We start from the raw sequence: 16,009 nt of genomic DNA, 5'->3' as shown, positions 1-16,009 counted from the left end.
CCGATGAAGCCCCACGGCCAACCCGCGCGGAGCGGAGTTTTCACCTTTCAGCTCTTCAAGCACGTGAGGGGAGCTGGTCAACTTTTAAACTTTTCTCCCTTCCCGGAAACGAACGTCGGAGCGCCTCGCTCCGGGCAGGTGCGGAGCGGGCGGCGGCGGTAGGCTCGGGCTGAGGTGCGGTGCTCTGCAGCCGGAGGTGCGGAAAAGTGAGTCCGGGCAGCCAAGAGCTGTAGCACTAGCCGCGGGTGCCGGCTGGACGGGCCCTGGGGCGGGGGGGGAAGGCAGCGGGTGGGAAAGCTCCGCTTCCCGGGAATGTGCTTGGCACTGGTGAAGCACCTCGAGTGCTGTGTCCAGCTTTGGACACCTCACTACCAGACAGACTTTGAGGTGCTGGAGCGTGTCCAGAGAAGGGCGACGGAGCTGATGAAGTGCAGCTCTCATGGGGAGCCGCTCAGGTAAGACCTTACCAGTCTTTACAGCTTCCTGAAAGGAAGTTGTAGCCAGGTGGGGAGCGGTCTATTCTCCCAGTTAACTAGTAACAGGACAAGAGGACGTACCCTCAAGCTGTGTCAGGGGGCGTTTAGACTGGATATGGGGAGGAATTTCCCCACTGAAGGGGTTTTCAAGCATTGCAGTGAGCTGCCCAGGTACGTCACCGTCCCTGAAAATGTTCAGGAAACGACTGGACGTGTCACTTAATGCCATGATCTGGTTCAGAAGTTTATCAGTCAGAGGTTGGACTCGATGGTCTCAGAGGTCTTTTCCAACTGAAATGACTCTGTGAATGCAAGACACACCTCGCCTCTCTACTCCTAGCACCAGCCAAAGTTTTTGAGGGGACACACCCCTTCTTGCCATTTCTTCCTTCATTTTGTTTGGGGATTTTTGTAAGCCCTCTTCCCGAAAATACTTCAGTTGTTTCGTTCTGCTGGAAACCAGATGGCACAGACAAGTCTTGAATTGTCCAGAGAGAATAAGTCACTGTTAAAATATTGTTAGAAAATAATTGCCTAACCCTGCAGGCAACCCTAGGCACCTACCTGTTGTTTCAGGTGACCAGCTTTTTGAGAAGAGTGTCATGATTACTTTTACCTTACGTTTTCTCCTGAGCCCTCAGGGCTCTGACCTCTCTCCCGGTGCCAGGTTCCTGCGCTCTGCCCTTTTAGAGAATTGGCGCTGTCGCTGCCTCCCCGAGCGCGTTAGGAATGGCATCGTGACTGCTGTAAGCCTCCTACTGCTCATCATTTCCTCTCTTACAGCTTGCAGGAACTTTGGGTTTGCCAGGCAAAAGAAATGGTTAAGAGAAAAAGTTTTTTAAGCCCGAAGAAGGGAACATAAAAGGTGTGAAATCTTCGCGTGTGTCGAATAGTAGATCTCACTGTAAAATTAGCTGCTTCCCTTAAAGGGATGGCACGAACTTTTATGTTAGCTACTGGAGCTCTGAGCCGTGCGAGTGGATCAGAGTGCAGCTGGAGAGAGGCAAAGACCAACAGCAAGAGAGATTGTGGAAATTTTTTTCCATTCGGAGTGTTTCTCAACAACTGAAGTATGGAGTTAACATTTAAGTTGTAAGGGTTTCATTGTGGGGAGGCAGAGAATGATTTCTCTGTTTTACTGTGGGAAATCCTCTGAAGATTCAGTGAGGAAATTCTAGAAAGCCGGTAGCGTTGTGGCAGGAGACTTTAGCAGTATGTGATTAACATGTCTTTTTGAGAATTTTACGTGTTTGTTTTTCTTGTTTGCTTGTTGGTAAAAATTAAAATCTTCTGGTATTTCCCAGTCCTGGTAAGTGTGTCCATGTTTGAAATGTGTTGTTGTTAAGTTGCATTGAAAAGGAATAAATCAGAATCCTTTGTACTAAGAAATAAATAAAATTTATTTGAAAGGAGGATAGTTCAATATGTGTATCTGCTCTCAAGGAGGTCACAAAGTACACTGAGCAGCCACCAATCCCGATGGCTGTTTGCTGCAGGAGTACTCTGATCAGGTTTCAGCTTGACTGCAGAGCTCAAAAGTGAGGAAATACTTGGATACAGTTTGGTCGCTGATTAACAGAAGAAAGAGAAAGCATGTGTTCTTTTCCTGTAGTGGCCAAAGCAAATCCCCCTACCATTATTTGAGCTGTTCAGTATGTCTTTGGAGATGCATTTTAGCACCTTGCCTTGCTTCTCAGAAACCCTGGCTGAGCTGCTTTCCAGTTGAGCCTGTGGTGATTCTGTATGAAATAATTCTCCTGAAAACTAGAGCATCAGTAACTAACATGACTACAGCGAACTTAATTCTACTTGTGCACATTATTTCATATTGATGTTTCACTACAAAGCCTTAGGGCATGACTTCTTGGTTGTGCCACTTAGGTCTGTGACAAACAGGTGTTGTTTGTTTGTTGAGTGTTTGTTCAGTACTTTGCAGTGTGAATCTAATTATCAGCAGACACACACGTTATTCCTGTAAGACCCCAGAACTTGCTGAAAAGACTGGCCAGAACCTACACTCCTCAGATTTTTCTACAGGCCCGCATACATTTTTCTCTAATGGGAAGGTCCAAAGCTACGGTTTGTGCTGAACATGAAAATTTTCAGTTAAGTAGTTGTAGCTGTTGTATTTTGGAGCAGGGTTATGGGGCACAGCTAGAAGGTGGGAGGCAGTGTGCACTGTCCATGCAGCCCCCAAAGGCATCACAGAGGTACCACTGGAACCATGTTACTCTCAGAGCATCACTGCCAGTTTAAGGTGGCATGTCATTAAACATGGCAGATCCCTCACTAAGAGAAATATAGCATTGATAACAGTTTCTGAAATTCAAACATCAAGCACAGTATATTTTGTTGATCAAGTTGGAAGTGATAGGTAAATAAGCAAGAAATCCAATAAAACATTATGTGCCCCACTTGCCTGTGCAAGGGGTAAAGAAGATAGATATTGGCAATTGTTGCTTCCATGGAACAAAATTATATATCAAATGTTTATTTTACCATTAGTTCTAGTTCTGTGTCAGATTCAATGTTTTGATGCCTCTGTTCTTTTTTTGTTTTGTTCAGGTTTTTACTCCTAAAAGAATAGTGAGAATACATAAAACAAGCATGCTACCTTTTCAAAAGAGATAATACTGAAAAATCTTTGGAATTTAAGATTCACGTCCACCACAAATACAGTCTCAGGCACCAGTCAAAATTATTCATAATACTAAAATGTCTGGCTAGCAAGCCTGGCTAAACCAGTTAGAAATGGTACCTATAGCTGCCTTCTGGGGAGAAAAAAAGCACTAGGGAAAAAGCCATTAAAGTTTTTTCAAGTTACTTGATTCATGAGGTAATTTCTCCACTGGGGTATGCTGTATTTTAGGATAAGACTGCATTCTTCCTCCACTCAGGTAATAGTTACAGTAAGGTTATTCTTTTTCTGTTATGCATGAGAGGCTCCAGTTCATTGCTGTCTGACAAAACAAAAGATACGAAGAGTCTCCTCCTCCTTCGCATTCCTACCCTAGATTTCCATGCACTCCTTGTTGAAAGTATAAAAAGTGTGAAAAATTGTCTATATCTGCAGTATTTGCAAATGCAATTAAATTTCCCACCCCAGAAAGTCAAATGTTGCAGTAATCAGAAAAATATTTTAAAAAGTAAAGAAAATCAGGCTTGACAAGGGACATCTTACATACTTTTGTAAATTTTACGTGACCAGTTTTCCTTGGTGTCCTGCTCTGGAATGAGGAAGATTAATATTCCCTAGCCCTGCAACAACACTGATAGTAAACACTTTCTATTTATTAAAAATAAAGTATAAATCTGCAAGGGCCTGCAAGGCAATGAGTGGGCTCCACTATTATGTAATGAGTAGGATCACATAATGAATGACTTTAATGTCAAAAATCTGGACCAAGTCTTTTGCAAACAAAACACATGATACAAAGGCCTATAGTTCTTAGAAGGTGGTAGAAAGGAAATTATATATGGACATGTCTTTTATCTGCATTTAAACAGGTTTTCTGCCCAGCTTTTGTTTTGCCAGTTTGACCTGAATCTACGAACCAATGAAGAAATGAAAGGACAGAACATACCAGCTGGCATGATCTGTTTATTTCACATCAGTGCTACACTTTGGGGTAGGTTGTAGCTGAAAAATAATAAAGAAGACCATTATTATAATTTTTATTAAGAAGAGGTAGTGAATTCAAACACTGTTTATTAATGATAAAAAATCAATTTTGGGTAATGTAAAACACTTCTGAAGCCAAAGACTGCTTGTCAGGTTGCTGCATGGATGGCTGTGGCCATTGAGCCCCCAGACTGTTACCTGCCAGGATTTCTGTCCCACTGGCTGAAAAGCAGGGAGTGCTTTTCAGTTCAGACTGAAAATAATTTGCATCAAATTGGCTGACTTTGCATTGAGAAGACTAAGGAAAAGTCATTTGGATTGTTCTGCCAGATGAGCTAGAGACAGCAGCAGAATGTCTGAGAAGGTAGCTGCCCCTGGGCACTCACTACCAGCCTAACAGGTTGTCTGACCTTGGCCAAGAAGTCAACATGATGATGCTAAGTCAATGCAGTCAGTTTTTTTAAAGATTAATTTAAAAGTGCTCTTGCATGCTAGCAAGGCCTAACTTAAATGTTGACAGAAATGAGATGCTACCACTTCTGTCAATTTGTGGAATGCACACCTCAATTATGTCAAGGGGCTGAGACAGAGCTTCCTCATCCTGTCTGTGCTGGCAAAGCTGTTTCAAGAACTTCTGTCCTTCCCACCAGTTGCAGAGCCATGTCTTTTTTCCCTGTGATGGTACAACTGCTTGGCACTGTGTGGTGGTGGTTGGTAAAATGGGGCATTGCAGCATGGCACTGTGAATGTTTGAACACGTAGGAAGCTGTGGCTCAAAAGGCTTTTGAAGTCTTAGGTGGAAAATATGTGATTCAAGGTGTGGAAGCACATCTGAAGCTCAGGTGGTTAGGTGGCAGTGAGCTGATTTGAGTATGTACGTGCTTACTTGGAATTCCTATGTTAACTGATTAGAAGTTCAAAGAGCAGAGCTCTGTGTTATAATCCTCATTAAACTGAATGGACACCCTTGCTGTTCCAAGAGACTCATGTGACAGAAAAGTCATGAAACAGACGTTGGCACGCCTGCAAGAGCATTTTTTTGTCAGGGATAAAGAGGTGAAGAAATATACTTGTAGACTGGATTAAACTTACTCATTTGTACTTATGGGCTTTAGGTTTTACAGAACAGGAAGAAGTAACAGGGCTGTTTTCTGAGGATTGCATCCTCCCTTGTCGTTTCCCACCTGGGCATGATGAAGTAATTCACTGGAGCAAAGAGAACAGAAATGTGCACAGTTACTACCAGCAGCACGATCATCTGGAAGAACAAGATCTACATTACAGACTCAGAACACACCTTTTCCATGAGAACATCCCTAGTGGAAATGCCTCCTTGAAACTTAGTAACCTGACCATGACTGATGAGGGCTCTTATACCTGCTACGTGGGAACAGCACAATATCGAACAGAAGTGGAAGTGCAGCTACGTGTAAAAGGTCAGTAAGGCATCAAAAACCCTTGGATCACACCACCGCAAATGGAATGGCACCAGTAGATTTCCTTGTGTTGTTTCTCCCATGGAACCAAAATCCTCCAGCCCAGCAGAGCACCTTTTGGGCCTGATGGTGTTATGCAGCAGGTTTTTTCCTCTGGTGAAATATTGCAACAAGGATTTGAAAATTTTATTTTTGTTTTCATAACCTACTGCACCCTGACTTCTAAGGGCTAATTATGTGGTACACATAATGTGGCTTCTCAGAACAGTACAAACTTTGGCCTTGTAAGTAGCTATGCTTTCTTCTGAAATCAAACACAGATGAAGTTTTGTTCTTGGCTATATTCATTCTCCCCAATGGTATTTCAAAAGAGTAATCAAGTTAAAAACCATTTTGTAAGTGGTAGGATTTATTTTTTAAATTATTTTTTCATCTACAGCTCCTTCTTCTTATGCACTGGAATACCAAAAGACAAACACAGAAAGGAGACTGAAGTGCTATGCTTTTCTCACTTATCCAGCACCAACTATATCTTGGGTACAGGGCAGTATATCCATCCAAGAGACAGATCGGGAGGAAACTAGGAATGGAGTTCTCTATTCTCTTAGAAGTGACAAGGACATCATAAATGTGACAGATACTTACTACTGTCATATTCATTTGGATCATGAAGTGTGGGCCGCTGAATGGAAAATGCAAGGTAGGAATGAAATCTCTTTCAGCACTGTTACTGAATTTCACAGCTGGCTTCAGAGTCAAACTAAATACAGTCTTTCTGCAATGGGGCAATATGGATGTGGGACAGTAGAAAAGGATATACCTTTCTCTTTGAAATGCATTGTTACGATTGCAAGGCAGCATTACAAGTTCCAAGAAGCAGGAATAAGAGGGGCTAGCTCACCCTTCTGTAAGTTACCTTTATTCTTAACATCTTTTTTATATCCGTTTCACATTTTAAGAGGTGCCTAATAAACAAACTTTACCCTCTATCAATAAAAGAATTCTGCCCATTGGACAAAATACATGGAAACCTTAGAGAATATGTGGGTTCTGTGAGGGAGGTGAAAGTTTGCCTGCTGCTCTAGCTGTATATGATCTGTTTGATCCTTTCATTGTACTTCTTCTCACATGCATCCTTCAGTACCAGTCTTGAGTGCTGGGGTGTGTGGGAATGGAGAGCAGCAAACAGTTTGCATTTTAGTGAACAGCAGCTAATTGTTTTCAGTTAAGGAAAAGCAGGACTATGAAATTTCAGCTCTGCTTTGTCTTCCTCCTGAATTTCATTGGAAATTCAGTTTGAGTAGATAAATGGTGGTTTTCAGCCTCTCCCTTAGGAAATACTTTTAATTGAAGGAAGACCAATGCAAGAGCAGTTCTCTTGTGTGATGTGCATGGATGCTTCCATCATCCTGATTACCCCTAAAGTGTATCCAGACACTCTCAGTTCCTAACCTACTGCATAAGCTCCAGAATAAGAGAGCAGTTTTTAATTTACATGGAATAGTTTACAATATGGAAGTATGCCATCATTTCAAGTATGCCATCATTTCAAGTATGCCATCATAGTAGCTACCAAGTGCACTGTGTCTCTTTTGTTATCTATGCCTGATCCACAAGAGAAAAAGGTACATTCCATTACACATGTAGTTGCATTTCCCTGCATCCATCTAACCCCTTAGTAGAATATTTTGAAAACAAACTGCTCTGCTTTTTTTCTATAATAGCAGTGTGGGGTACAATTCTGATTTTTTTGTCTTTATGATTTTTCAGCCCTACACCTTTGGTCATTAAACCCCCCTCCCCAGAAATCAAGTGTAGTTATACCATGTCAAAATAATCTATCATGTTCCTCTCCAGCTGACTGCCAGCCACCACTCCTGTCAAATCCCTGCTGTCAAATCTGTAGTTGTGCTATGATGTTAATTCCTCTTACATTAGTATTTTATATATTAGTTGTTAATTCCACTTACCTGCCTTCTCCTTCCCTTTCCTGTTTTTTTAAAGCTATTTATTAATTGTTAAATGTTCAACATGGACAAGTAAAGTATTAAGTTCACCATAACTGAAAGTTATTTCTAACTACATACCATCTTTTTGTTCTTTTAGTTAAATTATGTTGTGTTTTATCTTTTTGCTTCAGATGTGCAGTTATCTGATCAGTTCCATTTTCACTCAGTTCCTAGCATACAGAATTTCCTGCTGTTTTACACAGTAACCTAGACTAGACTGACTCACTTCTATTAATGAGCCCCTCAATTAGAGGAAAAATAGTCAAATCTTTAAAAAAAAGGATATTCATAAATATTGCCAATACCAATTAGATTTTTTAGTGTAAGATATGCGTGTTTTTAAAATCTTCAGATGCTTCCAGAAACATACTGTGATATTTGAATGCAATATCTAAGTAGTGAAATATGTTTTTGTATTTGTTCATGGTAGTATCAAACCTAAGAAAAAAAAAATCAGAAAATGTCAAAATAACCTTTACAGTATTTTCCAGAAAAAGTGCAGAGAGCTCTTTATGTGTTTCAGAGCACCTGCCTAAGGTGGAAGGAGAGAGCACCATAATTCCTTGTGAACACGGCCGTGACCCTGCAAGCACTGATGGTTTCAGTGTTGTCTGGACATTACACAGAAATGCAGTGACCTCAGTCCTGGCCTCCTTCAATGGCACGTCTCACTCTCACCAGCCTCGAGTCCAGGTTAACGAAAATGACTTTTCACTGAGGTTGGATCATCTTACTGCAGGCGACAGTGGCGAATATCTGTGTAATATTTCAACACCTCTCTACACAAAGCTTGCTGTGACAACTTTGCACGTCGGTAAGTTGCCACTCTTTGCATTTCAGAGGATGTGGACCAGTTAGGACAATGCATAGCCAAAAAGTCAGTCAGAAATCTCAAAAATAATCATTACATAAAAAGAATCAATACTACGAGAATGAGTTAAAAACTAGTCATGGAAACAGCTCTAGAGTTCAGAATATACCCCTTGGGGGGGACATGGGCTCCACTGGAAGATGCTTTTCCCTGTGAATGTCTTCAGCCTTCATTACATGAATTAGGTGAGAATGCAGTGGGACAGCAGGGATGGCTGTTTGCCAGCTCTCAGTACGCTGATGCAACATGCACTTACTTTTGTGTCATTTGGTGTGATTGGTACAGTTGGGTGGAAGAGAGACATATTTTATTTTTGTTGGCTCAGGGGAAAAAAAAAAGTTACCAAATGTTTATTTAAAGACTAGAAGTTTATTTTTTCAGTCAGCAGCTTATTGTGGCAATGGTTACAAAATCAGCCTTCAGTTGCCACCAACTGCTCTCATAGCTGAGGACACAGCAGGGCTCTCAGAATTCTGTCCTAAATGCTCTGCTGACAGCAAACATAGCTTTCAACGTAGCAGACAGATGATGGGAAGCCCAAAGCTTGTGGTATGTTTGGCTGCAGAAGAAGGCTTGTTGAGAACACAGTTGTTATTTTCAAAGCTTTAATTCTACGCAGCAAGCCTTTTTTAGACCTGGATATATATATACACAGTTTGGTGCTGTGCAGAGGTTTCTTCTAGGTGGGCTTTAATCTCCTGTGGAATCCATGGTTATCACTCTTATCAGGATTTCTTGTGTCCACCTGGATTGCGTGGTTGCACTATGAAGCTGTGCAATGTTTCAGATTAAAGTTGCAAAGATTTTGCAGCAGGAGTCATGAAATTTATGATCCAGGCTGGATAACATTTACAGAACTGCTCTAGTGCAAATCAGTAGTGCTGATGGCACTGAGCACCATACCTGGAGACAGTGCCCAGCACACTGGGCAGTTGATTGGTTTTAAATGGGACTTGTATTAAGAAATTGTCAAATCCTGTCCGGTGAGCGCGGGAATTTGCTATCAACACAACTAAATATAATAATCTGCTTTCAGCTATTCACACGTCAGTAAAGCATCACTTCAAAGTCTTACAGTATGAGTCAAGTAACTTGAACATTGTTGTCCGTGTCTGTTTCCTTTTAATGTTTCTTTCTCCCTAAATCATACCTTTTAGATTATAAATAAGAAAAAAATCATAGTTTTGATATATTTATTGAACAATAAGCACTTCTTTTTTGTACTTGTATTTTTAAAGAAAATTCAGGTATCACTGGGAAAAGTGTGTGGGGAATACTTGGTGCAGTGGCAGTAGCAGTGGCAATAGCAGCGGTACTTTGCTATCTCAAGGTATGTACAATCATTAGAGTACTTATCTTTTAAGTTGATACCAAGCCCCTCAAGATTTGAATAAGGGTTTTAGCCAAACTTTGGAACTTTAAAAAAATTGGTAATCAGTAGCTGTAGCTAGACAGTTGTGATTAAACAACTGTGTTGTTAGCATTGTTTGCTAGGCTGATCTTCTGCTTTAAGAAAAAGGGAAGGCAATCCCAATGTGAACAGACTGTCTGGACAAGGAGCACCGCAGTAAAGTCAAAAGAACTGAGCAGTAAGTGGGGAAAGGTAATTCTGGCAGTGGGAGATTGAAACCCATTGACCACCTCCTCAAAAGGGACCCCCAACTCAAATTGAAGGGAAGTACCTAAATCCAGACTTTGAATGTTTGTCTGAAGATTTTGTCACAGTCTGAATTTAGTAAGCATCAGGAGACATTTTATGGGTACCATGAGGTACAGCAAAAATACATGAGAAAGAAAACTCTGAAATATTATGCCGTTTGTCTGAAGATTTTGTCACAGTCTGAATTTAGTAAGCATCAGGAGACATTTTTCATTTTTCATGAAAAAAGACATCAGTCTTTTTTCATTTTTCTCTCTACACAGAGATTCACTTGCATGCTGCTTATTAAACAGTTGTAACGTGCTTTAGACGTGGTAATATACTTTGAGATGCAGTTGTCTAAACAATTTAAGCAAGATTAAGTTATCTTGGGACCTGTTGGGCTGTCAAAAATATCATAATCAGAGAAAGTGGAACAGCTGACAGGTTAATTCAGCTCTGGTTACATTGATGGAGGACTAGATGGAAAAACCAGGAATGTTTCTGCACTGTTGTGTGGATGCTTATTTTACTCAGATAAAACTAAAATGGAAAATGCTGACTTATCTTTATGTTGAGTGTGTCTTGTTCCCCCACTAGGGAATTAATTTTGCATATCAGTAGTTCTTATAAGTATTTTTATTTTGTCTAGAAAAAAAGGAAGAGAGAAATTGTATGAACACCTTGACATATGGGAAGAAAATAGCTGTCTGCACACAGATACTACTGACACTGATGATGAACAAAGAGGTCCTCCACCTTCCCCTTTGAGTTACAGTAAGAGCCGCATGGAAATGTGATTTTCTGAGCAACACTAATGGACAAATGGGGAGGAAGAAAAGTCAATGGACACTTGTATGTGAAAAGTCATGGAGCAGGGCATCTCACCCCCCACATGAGCTTATCTCTTACTTTTTAACTGGTGAGTTAACTCAAACCATGCGGGCTACCCCGGCCGGTCCTGACGGGGTGTCCACAAATCCGAACGGGTTTCCCCGGACACTGCGTCCACAGTGCCCGCAGCCAACCTTCCACCCGTGCCCAGATGTCGTAATAAAGTGTCCTCACCAATGAGAGACGGGAGCGCTCGCTGTATGACAGTTCACCAGAGTTTATTGCAGGAGAATCCGAGGGTACAGACGTCGTGGAGAGGGGCAGGAAGGATCAGGTGATGGAAGGAGGAGGTCGGAAAGAAGTAGGGTGACAACTGCTGGTGAGGGAACCAGGGACAGCGAACTAGGAGCTGATCACACAGCAGCTGACAGGCAAGCCTGAGAGCTGTGGCAAAAAGCCCTCCCAGTGGGGGTGGATACAACTGCGGTATATAAACTGGGGAGGGACAGGAGGGGGTCAGGGTACAATTCAGCCAATGGGAAGGTAGGACAGGGGAGAAGTTGGGATGGTGTAATGTAGAACAGACCAATAAGAAGTAGGAAGGAAGTGACAAGAACTGGGGAGAACCAATAACAAAGCTGAGAATACAGAACTTTCTAGAAAGTGGGGATGATTGACACATGGTCATTTGCTTGTGGGAGTGAGGGATCATGGGAAAATGAGCCACTCTCTCATCCTGAGTTACACGTAGGAATCTTCCCATCGCATCCCAGGAGTGCTGTCCCCAGCACCGACTCCCACAAAACCAGACAGAGCTGTCTTGTAGTGAGTTATTTTGGCACCATGGGATTATCATCTGGAAAGACAAACTGGAATTCTGACTGACAGACACCTGCCTTTACAAACTACATAAGCTACACCAAACTTTGACAAATCAGAAATCTTCTGCACATTTTCCTGGAAACGTGGAGTTTCCCCTCAGAGCAGGGACGCCTGTTTTGCGGTTGCTCCTCTGGAGGCTGAGTATTTTTTTGCTAGTTTTAATATAGGTACCTTGATATCATGCACTGTTTTGTGTAATCTACTCCCAGTTCTTTTGTTTTATACTGTGTCAGAATTAACTCAGGTTAAGACCTTTCATGTGTTGCCTCCTGTCTGTTCAATAAATAACTCATTTTATAAATACACCTGATCTGCCATCCTTAGAACTTGCGGGCCAGAGCGATTTCTTAAATTTAAGCTGTTGCCAAAAATCTGAGGCTAAGGCAAAGCGTCTGTGAAGCTCCCATTTCACTTGTCCTGTGACAAGTCAATATGCAAAACTGGATTTCCTAAAGGGACAAAGAAGTTTCCAGAGAAGAAATCCCTACATTTTGAGGGGTTTTGGTTTGGGGTTTTTTTTTTTTTTTTTCAGGGTGAGGGGAAGAGAGCTTACTGGTTTTCATTTAATTTAGTATTTTATTTTTAAGACCATGTCTGCTGTCGACAGTGGCAAGTCTGAGCCCCACAGAGTGCGCTGGGCTGGCAGTGGTGGGGTAGCAGAGAAGTGTCCAAGTGGGAACAGCTGTGGGGAACAAAACAGTGGCAGACTGAGGTGTGAGAAGCTGAATGCTGCCAAACACAGCCTAGCACAGCGGTCTGGAAAATGGGCCGTGTGACATGGACGGTCCAGCTTTTGGGGGTTTATCCATCATTGTTCTCCATTGTCTTGGGCTTAGGGATAGGAAATGTTAGCTGTGGGAGCCTCCCCCACCTGCTTTTGTCCTGGGGGCCACATGGTGTGTGGGAATGGCTGCCACCTTGTCTTAGTCTAGAAAAACATGTGGAGCTGGCAGCACTGGAATGGCTGCCATCTTGTCTTTGTCCCAGTAGCCACATAGAACTAAGTTGAAGTGGTGAACACGTTTATGTGGGTAAAGCATCTCTTCTTATATACTTTTGTTATTTACATTGTTGCTCTTTGCTTTCAGTAAATTATCTCAACCCACAGTCTCTGCTTTTGTCTCTCTCTTACCAGAAAGGGGTGGGGGGAAGGGGAGTGGCTTATTTGGAGTTTAATTTTTCTGGCTGGTGTTAAACCACCAGGGACCAGCTCCCTGTTTAAAGGCAGGAAAGATTGAAGAGAATTCTTTATTTCTGAGCCAGAGGAAGGTGTCCCTTGATGCCATCTCCTGTGCTTGTCCTGCAGCTGGCAAAGAGAAGTTCCTTGACTGGTGGTAGTGGAAGCTTATAAATTGACTGTTTATATGGAAATCTTTACTTTATCTTCTGCAAAACTCAGGGTCCTACAGGCAGGACAAATGGAAGCGGGGTTTTCCCAGCTTTAAGGGCTGTCCCTTCCACAGGTTTAATCTGTGCTGCTGTCCTGGTTCCAGCCAGGACAGGGTTTTTTTTTTGCAATAGCCATGAGGGGATATGACCAGAACCCTAATGTTATTTGATGCCACCGACTTCATTGGGGTGGGGGTGGGGAGAGGGACTGTCTGTGTGGTAAAAGGGGTTCATTCAGGGAGGGGTCTATGGTGAGCATTTCTGCATGTGCATCACCCTCTGTTTTGTATACTTTTTTTTTGTTACTATCGTTGCTGTTACTATTAATTTTCTTATCTCATTGCTGTTTCCAGGAAATTGTTCTTAGCCCGTGATTTTTCACATTTTGTGCTTTCAACTCCCAACTCCATTCCAACAGTGGGAAGGGGGAAGGGGAGGGGGAGCAAGAGAGTGGCAGTGTGGTTTGAGAGTGAAGGGAGAAGTACTGTTCATAAACCAGGACAGCTGCTTTAACAGTCTGCATATGAAATACGTGAGGCTGTGCAGCATGACTGGATTTGCCCTTAGTTTTGATTCTGTCAGAGATCTGCCAATTAGGATTTGTTCCAACATAATGAAGTCGACTGTTGGCGAGATGTAATCTTCTATTGATCCCTAAGGCTTGGCAAAATAAAAACACAAATAAATGAATGAAATACGCTATACAGTGTATTTGGATTTTCACTTGATGTTTATTTCTGTAAGTGCTTATTATTTTCTACATCCGCTTTCATTTGTGCCTGATTATGTAAGTGTTTTCTCATATTCGTCAGCTTGGACTTTTTTATTCCTCTTCATGAACCTGAAAGGCAATTGAGATAGTATGCAACTGTTAAAAATAGAAGTGTCAAGAGGTTTTAATGTAAGTTCACAAGTAAGTGACAAAAGCTGCACTAATGCTTCTGTTCCCTGGTATTACCAGTTTGTATCTGAAATAGACTAGCAGCAGTCTAGCCAACATTTGCCATCTTATTCCAGCTAACAGTGCAGGTATCCTGTCCTTGTTCTAGATTATATAGATCCTTTTGATGGCAGACCCTTTCTTAATAGATGGTAGTGCTCTGAATGACACACACTCCCCAGAGTATCCAGAAAATGGGTACTGGTAGCAGTAGACGAGGTATTTCTAAAGCTACAGGATTAAAGTAGTCTCTACAGTGCCCTTCTCTCCCCAAAGGAGATGCTGTGATGTTTGGGACAGTAGTCTCCACCTGAATGTGTTTCCTGGCAGCTCCTGCAGTCGCTGCCACTAGACCCTTCTTGTGGAGCTGCCACCGCTGTGTGCACCGAGCTCATCTTTTGGCATTGCAACACTCGGCTCCATTGCCAGAGCTGCACTTGGTGTTGGCAAACAGCATCTGACTAGCAAAAACAGGCATCCACTTTCCTGTGACTTCTGCATGTTTGAAGCAGAAAGAGGGTGCCACTAAGGTACAGGAAATAAACAGCAACCTTAACAGCATTTAAAAAAATAAATTATTCTCATGGTGTACCTGTTTCAGTATTTGTGTGATGCCACGGCTTTATGAATCTTTAAATTAATTTCTGTTGGTTTTGATTTTTTTTTTTTTTGTAGGGGTAGAATAATTTAGAAAAATTTGTAGAAATTTTTTATCCTTAAAAGCTGCAAATCTTTTGTGGTTCCGTTACAGTACTGCTTCCATTGTACATAAATGTGTGATAAACCAGATATTCAGGTAGTTTTAATGTGTCTTTGCCGTGGATGGTGGAGCAGCAGTAATTTATATCAGTCAAAGGTGATTTCATTAGGCCAATACAAAAGCAGAAATTAAGAGTGTAAAGGGGTTTTCTCCCTTTCTTAGCTTGGGCGCTATCAACTCCATGAAACATATGTGATGTTAAGCATGGAAGTTAAGCTTGGAAATGAAGGAGATTTAGCAATGACCCAGCTCCTCTTTCTATCATTCCTAAAAGTAACAACCTCATTTTTTTTTGCCCTGTTTGCCACAAGGCAACCATAGATAAGTTTGCTTTCAGTTCCAAACTAAGTTCTTAAGTGCCTTCTAGTTTCATCAACATTATTCTCCTACCACTCAGTTCAAGTGAAAAACACCACAAATACATTTCTAATCACTAATGACTTCCCAGCACCTAAGTGACTAATCACCAATATTTTCTTTTCATCTAGCTCTTCCAATCAATACAAGTTCATTGAAAGAGCAATGTTAAAATATCTGCTAATGTGGTAATACCCAGGCTCTACTATATACATAGAAATCTACATCATCAGGGAGAGAAAAAGGTGGAGTCTTTTAATATCCCTTGCAAAAAGAAACCCCAAAACCCAAACCAAACCCACCAAATCACCAGTTCTGCTGCTGGGAACAGAGGTTAAATGACAACAAAAATACAGAGAATATATTTTGTCTAAGGGTCAGATTGCTGTCCTACAGGGTTACCTTAATATTAAAATAAAGGGCAGAGTGAAACAAAACAAATGTAGAAACCCAAGAATTTATCCTAGTCTACACTACTTTCAGAGATGTAGCAGATACAGAGTATCCATTATTGTGTGTTAAATGCTCACATCTACCCCATACAGTATGGCCATACCTTTTTCATGCCAATGTCTCTTGACTTGCTCCTCAGCTTATTAACTTGAGATTCAGCTATTTCAGCCCTTTCTTCAGCATCATCCAGATCATGTTGCTGTTTTCTGTACTTTGAGAGGTACAGATTGGCTTGAGCTTCCTGTGGAGAAAATAGAGTGCAGCTGATTTCCTCCTGTCCACATGAAACAAAGCTTTTAATTTCAAGTGGGATGGAAAGTGCTCAGCATGAGTAGGTAACA

The 16,009-nt window shown here is 41.7% G+C and overlaps 2 protein-coding genes across 9 annotated transcripts in view; one reads left to right on the top strand and one right to left on the bottom strand.

Annotated features, from left to right (window-relative positions):
* The first annotated feature begins 3 nt into the window (after nt 1–3).
* Nucleotides 4–13,804, top strand: HHLA2 (HERV-H LTR-associating 2). Of its 7 annotated transcripts, none has more exons than XM_041422417.1 (7): nt 4–138; nt 4,012–4,105; nt 5,214–5,534; nt 5,974–6,234; nt 8,067–8,357; nt 9,653–9,744; nt 10,706–13,804. In XM_041422417.1, exons 1-7 carry the CDS (start codon nt 4–6, stop codon nt 10,730–10,732), a joined length of 1,221 nt encoding a protein of 406 aa, XP_041278351.1. In that variant the 3' UTR covers nt 10,733–13,804. The 7 variants fall into 7 exon arrangements, with proteins under 7 accessions (XP_041278351.1, XP_041278355.1, XP_041278353.1 ...); XM_041422421.1 differs by having other exon boundaries at nt 69–196; nt 3,984–4,105; XM_041422419.1 differs by having other exon boundaries at nt 74–206; nt 3,984–4,105.
* A 65-nt stretch (nt 13,805–13,869) lies between these two features.
* MYH15 (myosin heavy chain 15) overlaps nt 13,870–16,009 on the bottom strand; it is a 43,134-nt gene continuing 40,994 nt past the window's right edge. For both annotated transcript variants that reach the window (XM_041422413.1, XM_041422414.1), the window contains exons 41-42: nt 15,772–15,909; nt 13,870–13,999 (exon numbers count right to left, since the gene is read on the bottom strand). In XM_041422413.1, coding sequence (XP_041278347.1) covers nt 13,982–13,999; nt 15,772–15,909 — 156 coding nt within the window. In that variant the 3' untranslated portion in view covers nt 13,870–13,981. The remainder of the gene's footprint in view (nt 14,000–15,771; nt 15,910–16,009) is intronic.

Source organism: Onychostruthus taczanowskii, unplaced genomic scaffold (genome assembly GCF_017590055.1).
Source record: "Onychostruthus taczanowskii isolate IOZ18803 unplaced genomic scaffold, ASM1759005v1 scaffold73, whole genome shotgun sequence".
In the NCBI taxonomy this organism is placed as follows: domain Eukaryota; kingdom Metazoa; phylum Chordata; class Aves; order Passeriformes; family Passeridae; genus Onychostruthus; species Onychostruthus taczanowskii.
This window is presented reverse-complemented; position numbering and strand designations above follow the sequence as displayed.